At 44.8% G+C, this 23213-nt stretch overlaps 1 protein-coding gene across 12 annotated transcripts in view; it reads right to left on the bottom strand.

Moving 5' to 3' along the window:
- The window catches only part of AGFG1 (ArfGAP with FG repeats 1), a 227273-nt gene that overhangs the window by 115170 nt on the left and 88890 nt on the right, over window positions 1-23213 (bottom strand). For 10 of the 12 annotated variants that reach the window (XM_029615205.1, XM_029615206.1, XM_029615203.1 and 7 more), the window contains 2 exons: window positions 8310-8472; window positions 1712-1735 (listed from right to left, as the gene is read on the bottom strand). In XM_029615205.1, the coding sequence (XP_029471065.1) occupies window positions 1712-1735; window positions 8310-8472 (187 nt within the window). The remainder of the gene's footprint in view (window positions 1-1711; window positions 1736-8309; window positions 8473-23213) is intronic. The other 2 variants (XM_029615208.1, XM_029615201.1) reach the window with 1 other exon arrangement.

The following is a 23213-nucleotide window of genomic DNA, read 5'->3' as shown; positions in this document are numbered from 1 at the left end:
ATGTGGATAAGTGCAAGGTGATGCATATAGGGAAAAATAACCCGTGCTATAATTACACAATGTTGGGTTCCATATTAGGTGCTACAACCCAAGAAAGAGATCTAGGTGTCATAGTGGATAACACACTGAAATCGTCGGTGCAGTGTGCTGCGGCAGTCAAAAAAGCAAACAATGTTGGGAATTATTAGAAAAGGAATGGTGAATAAAACGGAAAATGTCATAATGCCTCTGTATCGCTCCATGGTGAGACCGCACCTTGAATACTGGGTACAATTCTGGTCGCCGCATCTCAAAAAAAATATAATTGCGATGGAGAAGGTACAGAGAAGGGCTACCAAAATGATAAGGGGAATGGAACAACTCCCCTAATGAAGAAAGACTAAAAAGGTTAGGACTTTTCAGCTTGGAGAAGAGACGACTGAGGGGGGATATGATAGAGGTGTTTAAAATCATGAGAGGTCTAGAACGGGTAGATGTGAATCGGTTATTTACTCTTTTGGATAGTAGAAAGACTAGGGGGCACTCCATGAAGTTAGCATGGGGCACATTTAAAACTAATCGGAGAAAGTTCTTTTTTACTCAACGCACAATTAAACTCTGGAATTTGTTGCCAGCGAATATGGTTAGTGCAGTTAGTATAGCTGTGTTTAAAAAAGGATTGGATAAGTTCTTGGAGGAGAAGTCCATTACCTGCTATTAAGTTCACTTAGAGAATAGCCAGTGCCATTAGCAATGGTTACATGGAATGGACTTAGTTTTTGGGTACTTGCCAGGTTCTTATGGCCTGGATTGGCCACTGTTGGAAACAGGATGCTGGGCTTGATGGACCCTTGGTCTGACCCAGTATGGCATTTTCTTATGTTCTTATGTTCTTAACGATAGTGTGCTACTGAAGTTGACATTGCTCTTACTGAGTGTGCCTTTACTTGCCCCTCCCTAACATTGTCTAAAATCCTATCTAGGTGATGCGTGAGGTCCGCCACATTCGCATCAGGCAGTCAAGTAATCAAGTGATCCTCACACCCACCTATGTTCCTAATGACTGAATCACCAATTATGATGGCCAACCTAACCTTCCCATCCTGGGTACAAGCTTTTGGAGACCCATCTTCTGTGCGAGAGGATAATGCATTATCTGGAGATGAGGTCCTAGCTACAGGATCACTTTCTGCTACACACCAAGTTGATGCTCTCCGGCCAGGTGACCTTGCTCTTCCAAGACAGCACAAGGGCTGCCAGACTGGAGTTGGGGCTTGGCTATGATGACCCTGAAGATCTCCTCTAGATACCTCTCTGCTCCTGAAAGTCTGCCACTAGACTCCAGAGGTAGGACTCATTGAGAGCCAGAAGCTATGTGCACCGGGCACACACATACAACCCCTCGTCAACTGGTAGATATTCATACATGTGGCATTCAATGCAAAAGACTGGAAGGCCCCCATCTCATTTCTAGACTATCTGCATCTTAGGATGCTAAGGGAGAGGCAAACTAAAGCTCTTTAAACCTGTGGTTTATTTAATGCTAATTTGGCAAAGGCCTGCAAGAAGACAATCTATTAAGAAGGGCTGGGTCACTCCCTTGTTTTAAATAAATCCCCGATTGAATTTTGGTGGGAAAATCTTTTGTCCTCGTAAATGGGAGGAATCTATAAATCCAAGTTTCTGCTGGAGGCAGGTGGAAGGGAAGAAAAGATACTTTAAAATTACCTACCTTTCTTTTCTTTTCAACAGAAACCTAAAAAGAAAAGGAGATAGGTAATTCAAGTGCCTAATAAAAAGCAAAAAAAGAGAGGCAATTCTATAAGGTACACACCATTAGAATAACTTTTTTTTTTTGTTTAAATCAGGCACACAGAATTACCTACTTTTCTTTTTAAGTGTGTCTGTCAAAAAGAAAAGAATGGATGTGTGCCTATTTAAAAGAAAAAATGTAAAACCAAGACAATCAACTGGTCCTGAAAATCTAGACCCAGTTGGCAACCTTACTCTTGCCAGAATTGCTTCTAGCAATACTCCTATAAATTCTAATTGAAACGACAGGCTCAGGTATGACTTATTTATTTATTTATTTATGACTTAGAATAGTTTATGACAAACCCTAGCAACTAACACCCAGATGGCTTTGCTTACTAATTCTGTTACACAACCCTGGGACATGCTCTTGACAAGCCAATCATCCAGTTAGAGAAACACATGAACCCCCAACTGGCGTAAATGTGCCGCCGCCACCACAAAACGTTTTTTGAATATACATGGTGCTGACACCAGGCCAAAAGACAATATGCAATATTGAAAGTGGGGTTTCCTTAATATGAAAGATACTTCCTGTGACCTAGAAATCTCTAACCGGCCGATTCTGTAATGTGAGCTTGGCCATGCGCACTGTTCATGCATTTGGCCATGTTTGAGGGGTGTCTATTACCCCTAATACTGTAAGGGGTTTAGTGTCTCGAAAATGCACGGCTAAACCCCCTGAAAACTAATAGTGCTCATCACATGCAAATGCATGTTGATGCATTCAGTAAGTAAAATGTGCGGCCAAGCCGGAAAAGTGTAAAGAAAAGCAAAAAATACTGCTTCTGTACATCCTCCAACTTAATATCTTAACGATATTAAGTTGGAGGAACCAAAGATGTGTAAAAAAAAATGTAACATGTTCTCCCGCGATCTTTACTGTATTGGCCTTATGTGAATAATCATCCTTCAGATAAGAGTATACAGCTAGTCCCCTTTGTTTAAGAAAGTTTACGTGGGCATCCCCAACTCCCTATCAAACTTTTCTGTCGTCAGCTACTTGCTCAAAGCTCTTGGGTCTAGAACAGGGTAGGTCCCCCAAGTCTTCTTTGGCATTTTCTTTGAGTAAAATCCCTGACCTCTTTCCTCTGGTGAAATGGGCATGATTGCGCTGTCTTGTAAGAGGGAGGAGAGCTCCTTTTGCAGCAGCTCCTGATGCTGACACCCTGATAAAGCGGGTTTTGGTGGGCAATTTGAAGTGCAAGCTATATCCTTTTCAAATTACGCTGAGGACCCAAGTGTCTGAGGTTTTCCTGGGTCAATTATTTTAATTAAACCTCAACCTCCCTCCAACACAAAGGTCCTCTGGCATAAATCTTGGGATCCGTCCTATGCTTCCCCCGATCCAGTCAAAACTCTGCCCCAGGTTTTGGCTCATCTCCTGATTGAGAAGTCCACAGATCCAATATCATATCTTCAGGAGGAATCCAAGTCCAACCTCAACTGGTATGTCGGGACATGGACCTGGACAACACTCAGTTAGTAGACAAGGAATCAGAGGGTAGCACTTGTTAGTTCAGCATAAAACCCGGATGAACTCCTGCACCTCAGTGAAGCTTCCTCCCCCCAATGGGCTGGAAATTACCATCAGTGTAGTGGCTCCTGACAGGTTTCCTTCTAGGTACCACCAGCATCAGCGCTCTTCTGCTGATTGCTTGCAAGAATTCCAGGAAGGGCTTAGATTTCCATCTGCAGAAACACCAAGAGGTCCAAGAGACCTTGAATTGTCTCTTCTTATCCTGTTCCTCCTCCGAAACTAAGGATGCCCATATGGCTTGGAAGCAAGAGAGACCAAATCTTCTTGAAATACCAGAGCGATAGCGTGGCTGACATCTAGCTAGACTCAGACTGTGATTTCTCAGGAATGCATGGAGGGATTAGCTTTCTTCCCCATGGGAACACTTCAAAGGATTCATGGCGGCCACCAGAACGTCCCTGCTCCTAGTGCTGCACATCGACAAGGACCAATGTTGTATACAGAGTGAAAGCCAAAGAGCATCATCGGGAGATCCACAATGCCAACACTGAGAAGGACAGGTAACAAATGTTTTAAAATAAATTAAAAAAAATAAACAAACAGCGAAATCAAATGGGTCAAGGTTTGGGAAAAACTACAACTGATGCCATCTCAATGAACCAGTATCAGTACAAAGCAACTGAAAAAAAAAACCCCACACAAAAGACAAAACACAAACCCACTGCAAACCTACCTAAACGGGTGAGAAGACTGTGGAGCTCCACTACAGATAAACCTGCACTTCAGGGAAGCTAAAGTTACCTAACAGCAGAAGAAAGTTTACAACCAGTGGGTTCCATGGAAAAGATGAGACTGATGGGGCCCAGTGTGGAGGTCTAGTCAAACTTCCATGCTGAACTCTACCCGATGTCACCCAGGGCTGGGGGTTTTTTTTTAGGATGGGCAAACTGGCGAAGCCCAATGTGGCTACAGTGGATCCTAACCTGCCACTGCCAAAGACACACCTGGATAGAGGAAGAGGCCCAGCACTGTCGTGGCAGATCCCATCCCGTCACAGCCTAAGGGAACTGGGGGCCACTTTTTGCCCAGGGCACCATATGCCCTAAGGCCACCCATGTAGGAGGACTGCCATCCTGCTTATCTTCAGAGAAAGTCTTTACCTCATGTTTTACCGGATATTTTATGTTTGAAATTGCATTAGGAAGCAAGGCAAATGTAGTCTTCACCGCAACGGAAACCAAAAGCAAAGCAAGGTAAGATGCCCAGATCAGCCTGACAGAATTAACAGGAGAAAAGGTTTTTGAGTCTTGACTGGGGAGGAGAATTGGACTCATGTTATCACAACATATGCATAGCCCTTGGTGCAGACTGAGTGCAATGCAACCTATGGGTTTCAGGTATCACTAATCATGAATACTTCAAACGCAGGACCCAACTGTGGGCCTGACCTACTTCCATGATTTCAAGTTAGCCTGTTTGATACACACAAGTCGCTTCCTGAAACAACTATCCAATAGTAAATCTTCATATTCTGACGGACAACCACCAATGGCACCAAGATCCTTGGTAAGACCCTTTGAACAAAAAATGCAAAAGAGAAAGGAAGGCATGCTGAATGCATTTTGAACCACAAGTTTCAGGAAATTTTGATGTACAGAACAGTATACATGTTCACATTCAAACTCTACAGATGTAGACAACAAAAAGTCACCTTCATAAACAGCAGAAAGTCTAAAGCTCAACTTTCCAGTTTGAAGTTTTATACTTCTCAGGGCTCCTGGTGATTCTGGCTGACGTCCCGCGTCTCTTGAAATGGCACAGGCTTTTCCCCATAGCATGCTGCTGCTTTGGGGGAAGAGTTATTATCCGGGTGGCAGCAATGGCATGGCTTTGAGGGCTTGAGGCACTAATACAAGCAGTGCATACGTTCAACACTCCCATCTAGAATATACGTTGTGTAGAGTCTCCTGCCTTCTCTTGCAGCGGCTGAATAGTCCACAGCTGCCTGAAAGAGAGAAATGTCGCTTCGGTAGAGTCAGGCACTTCTGTTTGGAGTCTTTGGGAGGTAGAGCTAGAGCTCCCACTCATACTGGGTGCCCCCTCATGCCCTCTTGCCCCAGGGCTATGCCCAGAACTGGCACTGCATCCTGGTCAGCTCTCTTAAGGCAACGCCCTCTAGAAGCTGGCTGCTTGCCTGGAAGCGTCTGATGGGACTGTGCCTCTAGGGTGGCTGGGAGTCCCTGCACCAGCCACGTGCATAGGCATTGGCGGGGAGCATTGTCTTCGCAACACGCCGGCACCACTCAGTCATTTCAATCCATTCCATCATGGGACATGACCGCCTGCAGAATACCAGGGCTTGGGCAAGACAGATATTGCCACTTGCGCTTAACCTTCCTGGCAGTTTGACAGATCCTTGTTCCCATGTTGTTCTCCTCGAGGGAACAGCACTACAATCAGCCACTGACACCAGCAGAGCTGGTATTCCCATACTTTACAGGGAGCTCGATGCGTCAGCATTGATGAGCTTCCCCATTGGTGTGCCGGCTTTGGTGCTCCGGCCTCGACACTTCCGCTTCAATGTGCTGGCCTTGGCGCGACCGCTTCAATGCATCGCCTTTTAATGCACTGGCCTGTTTCCATGGCATCTGCATCGATATGCGACGCACCAGTCACTCGGGCGAAGTCATCGTATGTTGCTAGAAAGCTCCCCAGTCCCTGCTCTCAGGTAGTCCGATCAGGGGCCCGGAGGGTGGCTGTTTTGCCTGGTGGTCATTCAGCTGCTTCCCCTCCACAGAGGTCTGCAGCAGGTAAGGACACAAGTCCGCACCCGATTCTAGCTCTGCTGAGCTGGGGCTCTTGCAGACTCCTCCTCTCCCAGCCCTACATCTAGGCCCCGGAGGAAACCCAGGGCTGGCCAGAAGTCACTGCCGCACTGCTTCCCTCCAATGCTGCCGGTGCAGAGCTTAGACGAGGCTTTGGACTCAGTGGAACCTCCAATTCCCAGGGTGGATTCCGGGCCAACCCAAGGCTGTAGTCCTACCCCCTGCCGAATGCAGGGTCAGGAGGGAGGGTGGAGAGCTTCACTAATCCTGTTTCAGCCTCCTTTTCCACTTCTCCAACGCTGGAGCCGAACTGCATTGGGACGTGGTACCAGGCTTTCCCTTCTTCTTCACCCCCTCCATGTCCCAAGGAGGCAGTCTCTGGACAGGAAGCTAAGCACCCCAGGGGGGCCACCTTCTGCCCAGAAGCAGAACTCAGACTCATGTCCCTAACAGCAACAGAGCTACAAGGACTCTGTTCTGTCGGAGCAGATTGGGGCTTGACAAATCTTCTTCCCTTGCAATTCAAACCTTAAGCACAAAGTTTGAAGAAAGAGGAGACTCCGTGTGCTCCATGCAGCTTGGAAAGACAAGACTGAAGCAGACTGGGAGACTGCGTGATTATATACACAGGCAGGCAACACAGAGCTTCACGATGATCCCCAGAATACATGGCTAGTCCATCCTGCTTATCTGCAGAAAACAATCCATTTAGGGACTGATGCAGGGGGAAAAAAATGTTCTAGTCTTACTGGGTATTTTGTCAGCCTTTGAAACTGAGTCATAGGGTCCTACTGGATTATTTATCGACACGGAGTATTATATCTAAGGTGTTTGATTGTCTTTTTTTTTTTGACAAGAGCTTGTTCAACATGTAAATCTACTCCAAGAAAAATGCAGTATGGGGTACTTCAAGGATCAGCATTGTCTGCAATATTGTGTAACATATTTCTCTACTTGGTACGCTTCAAAGTAGTTTGAATGTTGAATATAAAAGATACGTGGATGATATACAATTATTTTTCGGTAGATACTGCAACTGAGAATGCTCTGAATAAAATTTATCTGTTGACCATTACTGATTGGATGTGTCACAATCTAATCTGGATTTGAAAGAGACCAAAATTATGTTATGTAGGGTATCTGTGCCGGATGCTCCAAGATATTCAGATTCCTATTGCAAATATGTGAGACCCTTTACCCAGTACTCTTCTTGGCATCATATTGTAAATATGTGCCATAATTTAGGGGTCATTTTTAATACTTCACCAACATTATGGCCACATGTTTAGAATATTAAGAGTTCTTTCTGAAAGCGTTTGTTCTGAAATTTAAAACTTTTTCTGAATATGAGGAGGCCTTTGGACAGTGGTTCAGGCTTTAATTGCTCCTTTAGGCTAATATTTTATTTTCATGGGAGTTTTCCTAAGTTGATGCCATGATCAAAGCATTAATTATGTGATTATGGTTTTACTTACCTATATGGGTAGAATTATAACATAACTTATTTCTGATTTGTGGTGTGATATTTTAGAAAGTGTCTTAAATGTATATAGTCTGAAATATTTTTTATGTTATGTTTTGAGGTGATTTTATTTGATTTAATGTATGTATGTGTTGGGAATTGACAAGAAGTTTGGATTGTACGAGTACAAATATTTTAAATAAATTATGGGATGTGATGAAATATTTCTGAATCCTATTTAGTTAATGAAGTAAAAAGATGGACTTGAGTATTATGGCATAAAAATCTCAATGCTGATAAATCTTACCTTTTTAAGTTTTGCACATGTTTTAGAAGTTTAAAAAAATAATATATATAAACTGAAGCTCTAGCTATATTGGTAATATTGTTTCAGTACAAGAGGCATCATAGTAAAAAAAATGTTGTCACCACAAAGACATGATTTGTAGAACTATACACACTTTAACATCAGAAAAGTGGCCTGAGCAGAGTTTTGATTTCTTTTTTTTTTTTTAATTAAAAATAAAACTGGGGGCCTGTGCTACTGACAAAATGATTCATAGTGCCAAACTACAATATCAATACCAACACACTAACATCAGAATATCTGCAGTTCTCTAGCTCCCCTGGTGAAATAAGTTGTCAGAGTTTCACTTTTTTTTTTGTTCACAGAATATATTGAAAAAGTAGGATCAGTGATAACTGTTCTTTAAAGCATAATTCTCACACACACACACTGTTCAGTACTTACTTGGCTGGGTGTACCCTTGTTTAAGTGCAATGCTGGTGCAGATTCTCCCAGGAGAGTCTTAAGTGGTTTCACCTCAGGCGTGCTGCTTGTACTACTAGCAGAGGACCCTGAAATAGATGCATGGACTGATGCCACAACTTTTGCTTGTTCTGGAGGCACATACCTAATTAAAAATAAAAAGTACATTATTACTTTAAATAAGCAGATGTGATCAAGAGAGCTAAGAGCCCCAGAAAATACTGTACAATCATTAATCCTTAAAGTGCTCTTTTTTTTTTTTTTTTAACACTTCTTGCCATTAGCATTGCAAAATTTTAATGTTTGGGTTAGGCATTTGTTAATGTCCTGTCAGGCCAAGGAAATCTAGGAGTTAACCTGCATAACGCATGGGGGCAACCCTGCATGGAGTGGAAGTTACTACCATAAGTAAATTGCTGGGCAGACTGGAAGGACCATCTTATCTTTATCTGCTGTCATTACTATGTTACTATATTCCACTATTCAACTCATCAGATACATTAAAAAGGTGAATATTCGGGGAGCTGTATTGGAGGAGAGACGCGCTGCAAGAACTACAGCGTGGTAGGAGCCGCACGGCAGAGAGGGACGCCGCGACGGAGGAACGGAGACCAGCCCCCGCCTACCTGTGATGTCAAGGCGCTGCTGCCCTCTATTTAAACCGGAGGACAGCAGCGCGCAGCCGCCGGCGCACCAAAGCCGCGCGCCCCTGGGGGAGTTTTTCCTTAAGTGTGTTTTTAACTTGCTCTTGGATAGAGTGGAAAAATTTGGATGGGAAAGAAGAGGAAGGCTAGGATGGCGATCTCCACACCAACTAGAAGAGAGGTCACAGGTCCGATGGATCAACACCTCATCAGGAGGGTAAGTCAGAACATCAGAGAGGTCATTCCGGATATCTCCTTCTCCTCGGGGGCCTCCGATAGTCCTGCCATTGACCAGTTCCCCAATGTATCCTCTGGAAATAGTGGGGCCAGTAGAGATCCTGACCCCGACAGTGGCATTAACATCGCCCGAATCCAGAGTTCGAACACTAGGGTCACAGGATGGGACTTCTATTAATAATGAGTTGGGAAATTTGTTGCCTTTGTCTGAATTAAATGATGAAGTAGTCCCTCCAGATAACATCACCCTGGTAGATGTCAGGAGGGTGGTCACCAAAATGGAAAGGACGCTATCCCTTTCCATGATTCAGTCCACCAATTTGGCAGTGGAAACTAAGAAAAGCTTGGAGGATCACAATAAAAGAATTGCTCATTTGGAGACTGTGACCGAGTCAAGTATCTCACAGGTTGCAACATTACAAGCTACCAGTGCTGCATCTATAAAGGACTCTTTAATTATCTATAAGAAGTTAGAGGGCTATGAAAATATCCTTAGGAGGAAAAATCTAAGGCTTTTGAATTTCCCATGCATTAGATTATTATCTGCTCAAGAACTTTTTAATAAGTATGTTAGGGAAATTCTGGGTATAACAAAGGAATTAATTATTTCAAAGATGTATTATTTACCTATAAAAAAAAAGGATGTATCGACCCCTGAAGGGGGGATCGATATTTTATTGCCAGCTAGTCCTAATCTAACAGCTTTCCTTGAATCATCAATGGATGATATCCAAACAAGAGCTACCTTGTTAGTGGTGTTGTCTGGAAAACGAGAAAAATTTTGTCCTCCAGAAATATTTTAGAAATAAAGAAATTTTGTTTTGTGGTCAGAAAATTCAAGTATTTCCGGATGTTTCCAAAGACACTCAACTGAGGCGGAAACAGTTTTTGAATTTGAAACAGAGAGTGTTATTCCTAGGGGCTACCTTTTATCTCAAATTCCCGTGTAAGTGTTTAATCACTTTTCAAAAAATCAAATTTGTGTTTCTGGAACCACCTCATTTGGAATCTTTTCTTGTAGATAAGGGTGGATAGATATGGTAGACCCCCCTCCTAATAATGGGGATAAATGGTATAACAATAGGCCTTTCTCCTAGCAATTCATGTTGTTATGAAATATTTTCCTTTGTATTTTCTTGTTTATGTTCCCCATTAAGCGGGCTGGTTAATGTATTCACATGATATATAGGGTGTAAAGTATTTTCGTTTAAAGTATTGATGATTTGAATCAATATTTTCTTTTTTGCATTGTAAAATGTTGAAGAAAATTTAATAAACTATAAATTAAAAAAAAAAAGGTGAATTTTCAAAACATTACGTGCATAAAGATTAGCACATACGTATCTAAGTAGCCTCTACTCGCATACTATGTATTTTATAAATGTCAAAAATACATGTATTTTCACTTTCATGCACACATGCATATATGTAAAACAAGGTATGATCTATAGGTGTTCCAGGGCAAAGGTGACATTTACACATGTGGGTTACTTTAAAAGACAAGCATGTACATTTTCCAACTTCTTTGAATAATTTTAGGCCTGCTAATTGTCTGGCATAAGCGATATTAAATGCGTTTATTGCGAGGTACTGCCTGGGTGGAAGGTCTGGATAGACTGGGGGGAATTCAGGCTGAAGAACCAGGAAGGTCTTGACCTGGAGAAAAACTGGGCAAACCGGTGGCCAGTGAACCGGTTAATTTTCTTGACGTTACGCATGCTTTAAAATTGGCCGATTTGTGTAATTGCGTAAAGTCCTAGTTTACTTCCATGCGTAGAATATATGCATGTATACATTTTTAATTAGGTAAATAAAAGTAGATGCGTTCAATGCACTAAAATACGAGTCAGATGAACATACACGTATTTTATAATATGCGCGTGTGTGTTGAAGTTCTATGAACACTTAGAGCAGCTTCAGAAAAACAATACTTTTATTATAAACAAATACAAGACATATCTTAGGGAGAGAACAGGAGGTTACCATACAGTAGACGGGATCAGTGTTCAGAAGTGAATCATTGATACCAGCATTATAAAGGGTTCACATCTCTAATTTCTAAACCAATGATTATTTTTGTTTTCATAACATTTTCCTGATTGGCTGACATTAACATAACATCCTCTTGATAGGATAGCATTATAATTCTCTCTCGTGTTTATTTTAATGAAGCCAGGCTTCTTGTAAAATCATGTGATTTCTGGTACATTGAGTCCAGAGTGAGAAATGGAACTTAAAATGAAGCTATTTTTGACCTTTGACCTATGTTTAGCATTTCAGCATATTTTGTAATGTACTGTACATTCACAGTACAGTAATGGCTTCACGGGGCCAAACCTTTTTGAAAGGACCCCAACATGCAATATACACACATTATAAAAAAAACACTATGGAAAAACTATAAACACACATATGCCACTGCACACAGTTGTTTAAAGTTATCCTCCCTGGTCTGAAAAACCAACTTACTCAGAAGATAAGGGGGGAGGGGGGGAGGTAAAACATTAGACGGGAAATCAAGGATAAAATGATGTAGAAGAAAACCTGCTATGAGGGCTACAATAAAACACAAACAGAATTTAACATGTCTAAGGAAACCTGCTTTTGGCAGTAGATGACAACTTCTGGGACATTCCCTCTAGACCCTCCTAACTTTACTCAATGACTGATAATCCCTACTCACCACCTCTGAACATTTCACTGTTCTCACAATTTCTGATTTTTAGTCTCTTATGCAAGAATGAATGTTAACCAGCGTATGAGAGCAGCTTCTTTTCTTTTAAGATAAAATATTTTATCTTTTCAGGTATTTAAAGGAAGGAATTATGGGTTAAAATGTTTTTTTTTCCCAGTTAGACATCTTTCCTTTAGCTATGAGTTGTAAGGTCAGTTTTACAGCCCATATAGCAGTCAATAAAATGCTATTTTGTTTCATTTTTGCTTTTCACTCTGGTATTATGAAGCATATTTTATGCTGTACTACTGTAAACCACTTTGAGTGTTTTAAGCAAGGAAGCTGTTAAAACAAACAAAAAAAACAAAAACCTCTTGCTCATATTTCCTTTGAATTGTACATATAGAAAAGAAACACATTAATCACTAAAACAAAATGTCTTACTGGGCCAGATGTACAAAAAGGATATTCCCCCCCATTTTATGTCAATGAGAAAATTGCTTGGTATGTCTGGCCCACTGGGTTTTATAAGGCTAAACAGTGAAAATAGAAAAACTTATTTTACAGCTTTATTGCTATTGTCTTTCATAAGTAGTGGACCTGGTTTTTTTTTTTTGTTTTGGTTTTTTTTTTTTAAATTGTCTAAATTCTTAATAGCATTCAACCTGGTCTCCACCCTTAAGGAGCAGTACATCTGCTCTTCATTCCCTTGGAACTTCTTACAGGACATCTTTTAGCTCTGTTAAGTCGCCCCATAGCCTTGTTTACATTTAATTGTGCCAGCACAATCATAGAAACATAGAAACATAGAAATGACGGCAGAAGAAGACCAAATGGCCCATCCAGTCTGCCCAGCAAGCTTCCCCCCATCTTTTCTCTCATACTTATCTGTTTCTCTTAGCTCTTGGTTCTAATTCCCTTCCACCCCGGCACCCCACAGACCCTTTTATCTCTGTGGTCTTACCCTCCCTCTAGCGTGAATTAGCAAAAGTACTTCTTTACATGATCTGCCATAAACCCTAGCCTGCCCTTTAATTCTTACTAGTCCTTCCCCCTTGGCCTTTATTGAAGTTTGCCAGATATTTGAAGGTTTTCGGTTTTCCTCTTTTCATTTGTATATCTCTCAATTTATTTTTAAATTCCCCCCCTTTATAACGCAGAGTCGAACGGATTACATAATCATACAAAAGGTTTTTAACATGTTATAACCCTTTTCCCCCACATAATACAAGTACACAATCCAAAAGCGACCAGACAATGAAACAATGCAACTAAACCCAACCCAACAAAACGCTGACCCCTAGGGAGCCGCTGAAACAAAAATTTCACCATCTAAACATTTTACTAAATAGTTAAAGGAAGCTTTATCCTCTGGCCTGTACTGATTTGTCAATACAACTCCTGCTTGAGGCTTCACTTAATTGCCCTTCCTGCCTGACTGGTGATTTTTGCCTTTCCTTCTCCTGATGTTTCTATCTCCTGAACTATGTTCTTTTCTGCTTTTACAATTGTCTCCTATTTCTTTAGTAAGCCTTCATTCTCTTCCCCATTTCCTCACAAGGATTCCTTAAAATTAAAAAAAATTCAGGATCCCCTGGCTTTGGTAATAGATGGGGTGTGATCCGATATTTACACTGAACTACACAGTACAGAGATAGCTCAACACCAGACGGACCCTGAGAGAAAGCAAATGTTGCTTACCTGATGTAACAGGTGTTCTCACAGGACAGCAGGATGTTAGTCCTCACAAATGGGTGACATCGAGGATGGAGCCCACCACGGAAAACTTCTGTCAAAGTTTAAACAGAACTTTGACTGGCCCCTACTGGGCATGCCCAGCAAGGCACTGACCCTGCAGCCAGCAGGGGTCTCCCTTCAGTCTGATTTTCAAAGCTACAGGCAGTGCCTAGAAAGTAAAAACAAAACGAAACCAACACCGCGGGGTGGCGGGCGGGTTTCGTGAGGACTAACATCCTGCTGTCCTGTGAGAACACCTGTTACATCAGGTAAGCAACATTTGCTTTCTCACAGGACAAGCAGGATGGTTGTCCTCACAAATGGGTGAGTACCGAGCTGAGGATGTCCTGACTTGCACCAAATGCACCCAACGACGTGCAACAGGCAGTACAAGTGGGGTGGAATTTGGGAAAGGGCATCCGCACCCCTACCGGGAAGGTGGAAGGGTGTTGGTACATCAGGTTGGAAAAAGGTTACGCAAGACAGATTGGCCGAAGATGGAGTCCTGTCTTCCAGCTTTGTCCAAACAATAGTGGGCTGCAAAGGTATGGAGAGAACTCCAGGTTGCAGCCCTGCAGATGTCAGGAAGCGGCACCGATCGAAGGTGTGCCACTGACGTAGCCATGGCCCTCACAGAGTGTGCTTTGACACGGTCTTGGAAAGGAATGCCAGCCTGCTCATAGCAGAAAGAAATGCAGTCCGCCAACCAGGAGGAAAGAGCCTGCTTACCCACAGGTTGTCCTAACTTGTTAGGATGGAAAGAGACGAATAATTGAGTGCTCTTCCTGTGAGAAACTGTACGGTCTAGGTAAAAGGCTAGAGCTCGTTTACAGTCTAGGGTATGCAGGGTCTGTTCTCCAGAGTTGGAGTGGGGCCTGGGAAAAAAGATAGGTAGTATGATGGATTGATTGATATGAAACTCAGAAACTACCTTAGGTAAAAATTTAGGGTGAGTGCGGAGTACCGCCCGGTCCTGCAGGAGTTTAGTGTAAGGCGGATAGGTAACTAGGGCCTGTAATTCACTAACCCTGCGAGCTGAAGTGATAGCCAAAAGGAATAACACTTTCCATGTGAGATACTTTAACTCACAGGAGTGCAGAGGTTCGAAAGGAGGTTTCATTAGACGACCAAGAACCAGGTTAAGGTCCCAAGATGGGGCCGGAGGCCGTAAGGGTGGCTTCAGATGGAGCAAGCCTTTAAGAAAACGTGTTACTAGGGTTTGTACTGAAATAGGGACACCCTGTACACCTTTATGGAAGGCGGCTACCGCACTGACATGCATCCTAATGGAAGAGGTTTTAAGACCTGATTCAGAGAGATGCCATAAATAGTCCAAGAATTTGGAAATTGGACAGGAAAGGGGATCAAGGGACTGAGAAGTGCACCATGATGTGTACCTTTTCCATTTGTATGAGTAAGACTTTCTTGTGGAAGGCTTTCGTGAAGCTATCAGGACTCGAGAAAACGGAATCTGAAAGGTTGAAAGGCTGAAGGACTAACCTTTCAACATCCATGCCGTCAGGGACAAGGCTTGGAGGTTGGGATGGAGGAGGCATCCGTCGTTTTGAGTGAGCAGATGCGGGTCCTTTCCCAGAGGAATGTGCCTGCGGATGGAGAGATCCTGGAGTATTGGAAACCATACTTGGCGTGGCCAGTAAGGTGCTATCAGGATCATGGTTCCTCCGTCCTGGCGTAGCTTCACGAGAGTCTTTGACACAAGAGGAAGTGGAGGGAATGCATAGAGCAGACCGGTTGTCCACTTGAGGGAGAATGCATCCCTCGGCCGAGAGTTCTGGCTCCGAATGAGAGAGCAGTAATCGTCCACTTTGTGGTTCTGAGGGGACGCAAAGAGGTCTATGCGGGGAGAACCCCACTTGTGAAACAGAGAGGTCGCTACCAGAGGATCGAGTGACCACTCGTGCGGTCGGAAGACACGGCTCAGCCGGTCTGCCAATACATTGTCTACTCCCGGCAGGTAAGTGGCCCTGAGGTACATAGAGTGGGAGAGGGCTTCCGCCCAGATCTGCGCAGCTTCCTGACACAGAAGGAAGGAGCCTGTGCCTCCCTGCTTGTTTATGTACCACATGGCCACTTGGTTGTCCGTCTGGATTAAGATTATCTGATGAAAGAGATGATCTTTGAAAGTGCGGAGCGCATAGCGGATTGCTCGAAGTTCCAGGAAATTGATCTGGTGTTCGGCTTCCTCGTTGGACCATAACCCTTGGGTTTGAAAATTGTCCACATGGGCCCCCCAACCGATGTGGGAAGCGTCGGTGGTTAGGATAACTTGCGGATCCGGTGGAAGAAAGGGTAAGCCCTGAAGGAGGTTGACCTGAGTCGTCCACCAAGTTAAGGATAGGCGCAGCGCTTGTGTGACTGTGATTATGGAGGACAGAGGCTGAAAAGCTTGAATCCATTGTTGTCGTAGAGTCCATTGTGTTACCCTCATGGCTAGTCTGGTCATAGGAGTGACTTGAACCGAGGATGCCATGTGTCCTAGGAGAACTAGGAATTGGCGAGCTGTGGCAGTGTCTTGAGACTGGAGCTGGTGAGCTAGGGACATGAGAGTTTGGACCCGTTGTAGCGGAAGGTAGGCCTTTGCCTGTAAGGTGTCCAAGTCTGCCCCAATGAAAGATAAGGTTTGAGATGGGACGAAGCAAGATTTCTCGTAATTGACAAGAAACCCTAAGGAAAGGAGTGTGTTGATTGTCAATTGTAGGGAGGACCGGGCAATCTGAGGGGTGGAGGCCCTGATCAGCCAGTCGTCCAGATAGGGGTATACGTGGACACCTTCCTTCCTGAGGAATGCTGCTACAACTACGAGGCATTTGGTGAAGACCCGTGGAGCAGATGCCAGACCGAAAGGCAGTACTCGGTATTGATAATGGTCGCGGCCTACGAGAAACCGCAGATATTTGCGATGGGATTGTGTTATCGCAATATGGGTATAAGCTTCCTTGAGGTCGAGGGAGCATAGCCAATCCCCTTTCTACAGCAGAGGGAAGTAACGTGCCCAGGGTTACCATCTTGAATTTTCTTTTTGAAGGTACTTGTTGAGGCTCGAAGGTCTAAAATTGGACGTAGCCCTCCTGATTTCTTTGGAATTAGGAAGTATCTGGAATAGAATCCCTTGCCTCGTTGAGAGGGAGGAACGAGTTCTATAGCATTTGATTGCAGAAGAAGAGATACTTCCTGTTGTAATTGAGCCAAATGGCTGGGTAGACTCCACGCTTGAAGCGGCGGGGAGTCTGCCGGAAGAGTTATGAAATTGAGGTGGTAACCCTGTGCGATAATCGCCAGTACCCACTGGTCTGAGGTAATCCGTATCCAATGCTGTAGAAAGTGGCACAGACGACCCCCTACAGGGATGTGGGGGAGTGGGATATGGCATGTGCTCCGAGTCGGGAAGTCAAAGGCCTGCCGCAGGCCCGGGGGGTGGGGCTACAGCAGGTCTTTGTTTCCGAGGTTGGCGTGGCTGAGGTCTGGTGGAGGATCGAGCCGGACGAGGCCTAGTCGACGGAGGGTAATAACGACGTGGCCGAAAGAATGACTTTTTGGAGTCCTTCTTAGGTGGTGGTTTGGAGGATACCTCAGATGGAACAGACGAAAGTTGTTTCAACGTCTCGTGGTGATCCTTCAATTCCGCCACAATTTGTTGAATCTGTTCTCCGAACAGATTATCCCCTAAGCAGGGTAAATCGGCTAGACGATCCTGAACCTCTGGGCGAAGGTTGGATGATTTTAACCAAGCCCAACGTCTGGCTGAGATGGCAGTAGCTGAGACTTTCGTGGAAGCATCGAAGATATCGTAGGCCGTTCGGATCTCGTGCTTCCCAGCTTCAAATCCTTTGTGAAGGAGGGCTTGAAGCTGTGGCTGGTATTGGTCCGGTAAGGTGTCAGCGTAGTCCTGCATTTGTTTAAGGATAGCTCTGTTGTACTGAGTCATATAAAGTTGGTATGAAGCTATACGAGATATCAACATAGCCCCATGATACACTTTCCTTCCCACACTATCAAGAAATTGGTTGTCCTTGATAGGGGGAGTGGAAGAGTGTGGCTTTAAACGCTTGGCTTTCTTTTGCGCAGACTCAACTACAACAGAGCGATGATCCAGTTGAGACTTCTGAAATCCTGGTGCTGACTGAACGAGGTAGGTTGAGTCAGCTTTTTTATTGACTGGTGACACAGATGAAGGTGATTCCCAGTTTTTCTTTAAAAGATCCAGAAATACTTGGTGAATGGGGATGGAAGCGATGATCTTGGGGGCATCCAGAAATTGGAGCAGCTCCATCATTTGGTGCCTGTCATCGGTCTCAGATTGCAGCTGAAAAGGCACAACTTCTGACATCTCCTTTACAAAATTTATAAAGGAGAGATCTTCAGGAGGAGATCGTTTTCTACTCTCTGTAGGAGATGGTGGGGATGGTAAATCTGTATCTGAAGATGAATCATCACCCCAGGTATCATAAGGATCATGTAAGGTTTGCTGTCCTGAAGGACCTGGTAGAGGATCCAAAGGCATCGATGGAACCGGTGCTGCAAGCGGAACAGTGAACGGCATCGAGGGCTTCGGGGCCACCGATGGAATCGGTGCCGATCTTGGAATCGATGGAGCCGAAGGATAAATCGGTGGAAAGGTATGTGAAGGCACCGATGGAACGACACCGGACCGGAGGAATCCGGAACGGTGTTCTCCTGTCGATGAATGTCCTTCCGGAGATGATGGTGTAGTCGGTGCTAATGAAATCACCGATGGAAGGGCGCGCATAAGTGCCTCCATACGATTTAGTATCGGTGCCAACGCTTCCACTATAGGCTCGGTGGTCGGTTCCATCCTCGGTGGCAGAGTCGGTGCTGAGGTCGGTGCCTGAGGCGGTGCCGGAATCGGTGCCGGAGGCGGTGCCGGTGGAGGCTGGAATCTTCGCATCGCATTCTCGATGGCCTCCTGGACCAGCCGGTCCAGTTCTGCCCGGAGACCAGGGGTAAGCATACCCGGCTCGACGGGAGAGGGAGGCTGAGGCAGGGCCGGAGGGACCACCGTAACCGGTGGGATCACGGCCCCCGCACCCCGGGAGGGTGAGGGTTTCCTCGGTGCCTGCGAACGAGACGTGGACGGTGCCAGGTCCGACCGAGGCTTTTTCTTCGGTGGCTCGGCCTGTTCAGAGGTCGATGGTTGCGGATCCTCGACGGGCCGAGACTTGTGCCGTCGATGGCGATGCTTATCCTTCCGATCTCCTCGGTCATCCGGGGAGGGGACAGGAGTCGACGGCCGAGAAGTCATCGATGGTGGACGGTCACCGGCGGGTTGGCGATGGTGGTGCAACTTCGACGGTGCCGGTTCCGATGACGTCGATGCTATCGATGGCGTTGGGGTGGGTGCATGGAAGAGGAGCCCCATCTTCTCCATCCTGGCCTTGCGACCCTTAGGTGTCATTAAGGCACATTTGGTGCAAGTCAGGACATCATGCTCACTACCCAAACATAAAACACAAACCCTATGGGGGTCAGTGATGGACATAGTCCGGGTACAATCCGGACATCGACGGAACCCCGTCGCCATGGCTTAAGGCCAAATTTAGGCGCGGGCTCAGTAAGTTCCCACAGGCCTCAAGGGCCAAAATCGACGGCCGCCGATTAAAAAAGGGAAAAAACTTACCGGTTTCCGCGAAAGTGACAAAAATTTGTCGAAGGGAGACCCCTGAGGGGCAAATTTTCTTCGGATAGAAAAATACCGAATTCCTGTCAGGAACGTGGTTAGAGAGCTCCTTTCACCGCGTGGCAACTGCTGCGCGGAAAAAAGAAGACTGAAGGGAGACCCCTGCTGGCTGCAGGGTCAGTGCCTTGCTGGGCATGCCCAGTAGGGGCCAGTCAAAGTTCTGTTTAAACTTTGACAGAAGTTTTCCGTGGTGGGCTCCATCCTCGATGTCACCCATTTGTGAGGACAACCATCCTGCTTGTCCTGTGAGAACTGAAGATGTCACTTGCGTTTGTCATTACCCATTCTAGAGTCTCCTCAAAGACTTGCTCGAGATAGGGACCTGGCATTCCTGTATCCTCCTGCTTCAAGATACAACTGGTAAGTTTAGATTCCCTTAATAGCACATCATCTTTGCAAGCTATCGCTCTGATGGCTTCTATCATGTCTTACTCCTGGGGGGAATTCTGCGCAAAAACATTTAAAGTTCTGCACACAAAAGCTGAAAATTCTGCAAACTTTATATTGGTCAAAATAACACGACAGTCTTTAAGTAATTACATTTTAAATTAATACAGAAAAAAGTTATTAAAGATGCAGAATTTTAAATATTTTGAGCAGAACTTCCCTAGAAATTCACTGTAACAGTGTCCCTTTCACTCTCTCTCCCTTCACCCCTGGCCACTTTGTCCTCTCAGGCCCCAACACCTACCAATCTCTCTCCCCTCCACCTCTAGGCTCAACCCCTTCCACTCAATCGCCAGTCCCAGAGTTTGACCCTGTTCTCAGTACTGCCCCTCACAGGCTCCCCTCTCTCTAGTGCACACACACACACACATCCCCTCATACAGGGTCCCTCACTCTCTCGCACACACACACATCCCCTTATATAGGGTTCTTCTCTCTTGCATACACACCCACACAAGCTCCCTTTCTCTTTCACACAGGCTCCCTATGTCTCTCTCTTACGCACCCCTTCACACAGGCTCTCTCTCACACATACACAATCCCTTCACACACACGATCCCTTTTTCATACACACGAGCTCCCAATCTCTCTCACACATACACACTCCTTCACAATCTCCTCAAATAGGCTCCCCCTCTCTGAAACCCACACTCAAGCATCCCACCCCTCACCCCCTTGCTCGCTTACCTCCCATGCTCTCACAATTCTGGTTGCTGCATCTCAAAAAAGATATAATTGCGATGGAGAAGGTACAGAGAAGGGCAACCAAAATGATAAGGGGAATGGAACAGCTCCCCTATGAGGAAAGACTAAAGAGGTTAGGACTTTTCAATTTGGAGAAGAGACAGCTGAGGGGGGATATGATAGAGATGTTTAAATCATGAGAGGTCTAGAATGGGTAAATGTGAATCGATTATTACTCTTTCGGATAATAGAAAGACTAGGGGGCACTCCATGAAGTTAGCATGGGGCACATTTAAAACTAATCAGAGAAAGTTCTTTTTTACTCAACGCACAATTAAACTCTGGAATTTGTTGCCAGAGGATGTGGTTAGTGCAGTTAGTATAGCTCTGTTTAAAAAAGGATTGGATAAGTTCTTGGAGAAGTCCATTACCTGCTATTAATTAAGTTGACTTAGAAAATAGCCACTCCTATTACTAGCAACGGTAACATGGAATAGGCTTAGTTTTTGGGTACTTGCCAGGTTCTTATGGTCTGGATTGGCCACTGATGGAAACAGGATGCTGGGCTTGATGGACCCTTGGTTTGACCCAGTATGGCATGTTCTTATTGGAACCTGTTGCGATGCCCTCACTGTTTCATGCACTGCTGAGTGACTGTCAGATTTCTCCTTTGTTCTAGTTTAAAAGCTGCTCTCCCTCCTTTTTAAAAGTTAGTGCCAGCAGCCTGGTTCCATTCTGGTTAAGGTGGACCCCATCCTTTTAGAAATGTCTCCCCAGTTTCTTACAAAACTGAATCCCTCTTCCCTACACCATCATCTCATCCACGCATTGAGACTCCAGAGCTCTGCCTGCATCTGGGGGACCTGCATGGGGAACAGGGAGCATTTCAGAGAATGCCACCCTGGAGGTTCTGGATTTCAGCTTTATACCTAAAACCCTGAATTTGGCTTCCAGAACCTCCCTCCCACATTTTCCTATGTTGTTGGTGCCCACATGTACCACAACAGCCAGCTCTTCCCCAGCACGGTCTATAGTCCTATCTAGGTGGCGCATGAGATCAGAAACCTTCGCACCAGGCAGGCAAGTTACCAGGCGGTCCTCACGTCCACCAGCCACCCAGCTATCTACATTTCACATAATCGAATCACCAACTATGATGGTCGACCTAACCCTTTCCTCCTGGGCAGTAGCCCTGGGAGACTTGTCCTCAGTGAGAGAGGACAACACATCACCTGGAGAGCAGGTCCTTGCTACCGGATCACTTCCTGCTATACCAGGGTAATGCTCTCCAACTGGGAGACCTTTCTGATCCAAAGCAGCACTGTAGCTGCCAGACTGGATTTGGGACTAGGCTATGAACCTGAAGGTCTCATCAATGTACCTCTCTGTCTACTCCTCCAGGTCTGCTACTCTAGCCTACAGAAATCAAACTCATTCTCAGAGAGCCAGGAGCTCTTTGCACAAGGTGCATACATACAATCTTCTCACCAGCAAGTAAAAAATCATACATTGACATTCAATGCATAACACTGGAAAGCCCCCCTCTAGCTGCTGCCTTCATAATTTTGTTGAGTTCCTAGAAAAGCTTAGGTTGCTAAGGGAGTAGGAATTAGAGTACTTTAAATTTATAGGTGTGTTCACTAAATCTGCTAGTAACCTACAAGGAGATGAGATTAAACTCTCAATAAGGGCTAGTGCAATAGTATGATTTACTTAAGAGTCTGATTGATTTTTTACTGAAAAAGTGTCTCTTGCCTAAAAATCAAGGGTTGAGCTGGGGGTGGGGGGAAGAGACACTAGAATTAATTCCCTCTGGGAATGTATTTCACTATTAAACCTCTCTCCAAAACTTAAGTCCTAAGAATTTCTAGAGCTATACTTACCAATCCTCTTCAACCACTATTCAGTTGATCTTCACTCAAAGGATTGAACGGTTTGAGATTCATGCGCTGAACAGCACATGCTTCGGGTCCTCTTCTACTGCAAAGGGTGCGGGGCCTCTGGAAGCTGGGGCTGCAGAGCTCAAATCCTGGATCGCTCGCTGTGACCTCTGGACTCCTCTCCTGGGGGATTCTGAGAGCAGTATGCAGATGAGCCTTCCGGTCCTCTTCTATTGCCATATTGCTGTTCTCTTCCACCAGGTGGCTTTTAGATCAGGAGTTCTCAACCCAGTCCTCAGGGCTGTCCAGGGAAAAGGTGTATTCACTGGTTTTGAACTGGGATCTGCCTGGTTCAGAGGCAGGCATTTGCTTATAGATCCACAGGATGGCTCAAAGAGAGCTAACTACTATAGAGATATAACCTCCTATATGGCTTAATACCCAAGGATCTGGACTGGTCCTCTGAGAACTCAAAAGGACTACTAGGACACCTCACAGGTGTTCAACATTTAGATGGCATGGAGGCCACAGCAGAGTGTGGGATCCTGGAGGAGAACCGTAAGTTTATTAAGCAATGTGTTAAATTGATAGTCTGCTTTTGTGTTGTACTGTCATTGGAATGAAAACTGTGAAAAGACCTGGACTGTCTCGCTGTATTAGATGCAAGCCTTATCCTTTCTTGTGAAAACCTCTGTTACCTGCAGTGCTGTAAGAAAGGAGCTGTTGTGTTTACATCTCTTAATAAACTCCTTCATCTTGTGTCAGTATGCTGCAGGGGCCTGACAAGGATATACCAAATTGGTCAAGTTTTCAGGATCTCCACAATGAATATGTATGAGATGATTTGCATACAATGGAGGCAGTGTA

Source organism: Rhinatrema bivittatum, chromosome 9 (genome assembly GCF_901001135.1).
Source record: "Rhinatrema bivittatum chromosome 9, aRhiBiv1.1, whole genome shotgun sequence".
Taxonomy (NCBI): Eukaryota; Metazoa; Chordata; class Amphibia; order Gymnophiona; family Rhinatrematidae; genus Rhinatrema; species Rhinatrema bivittatum.
Note: the sequence above shows the minus strand (reverse complement) of the source record. Positions and strands in the feature narration are given on the sequence as shown.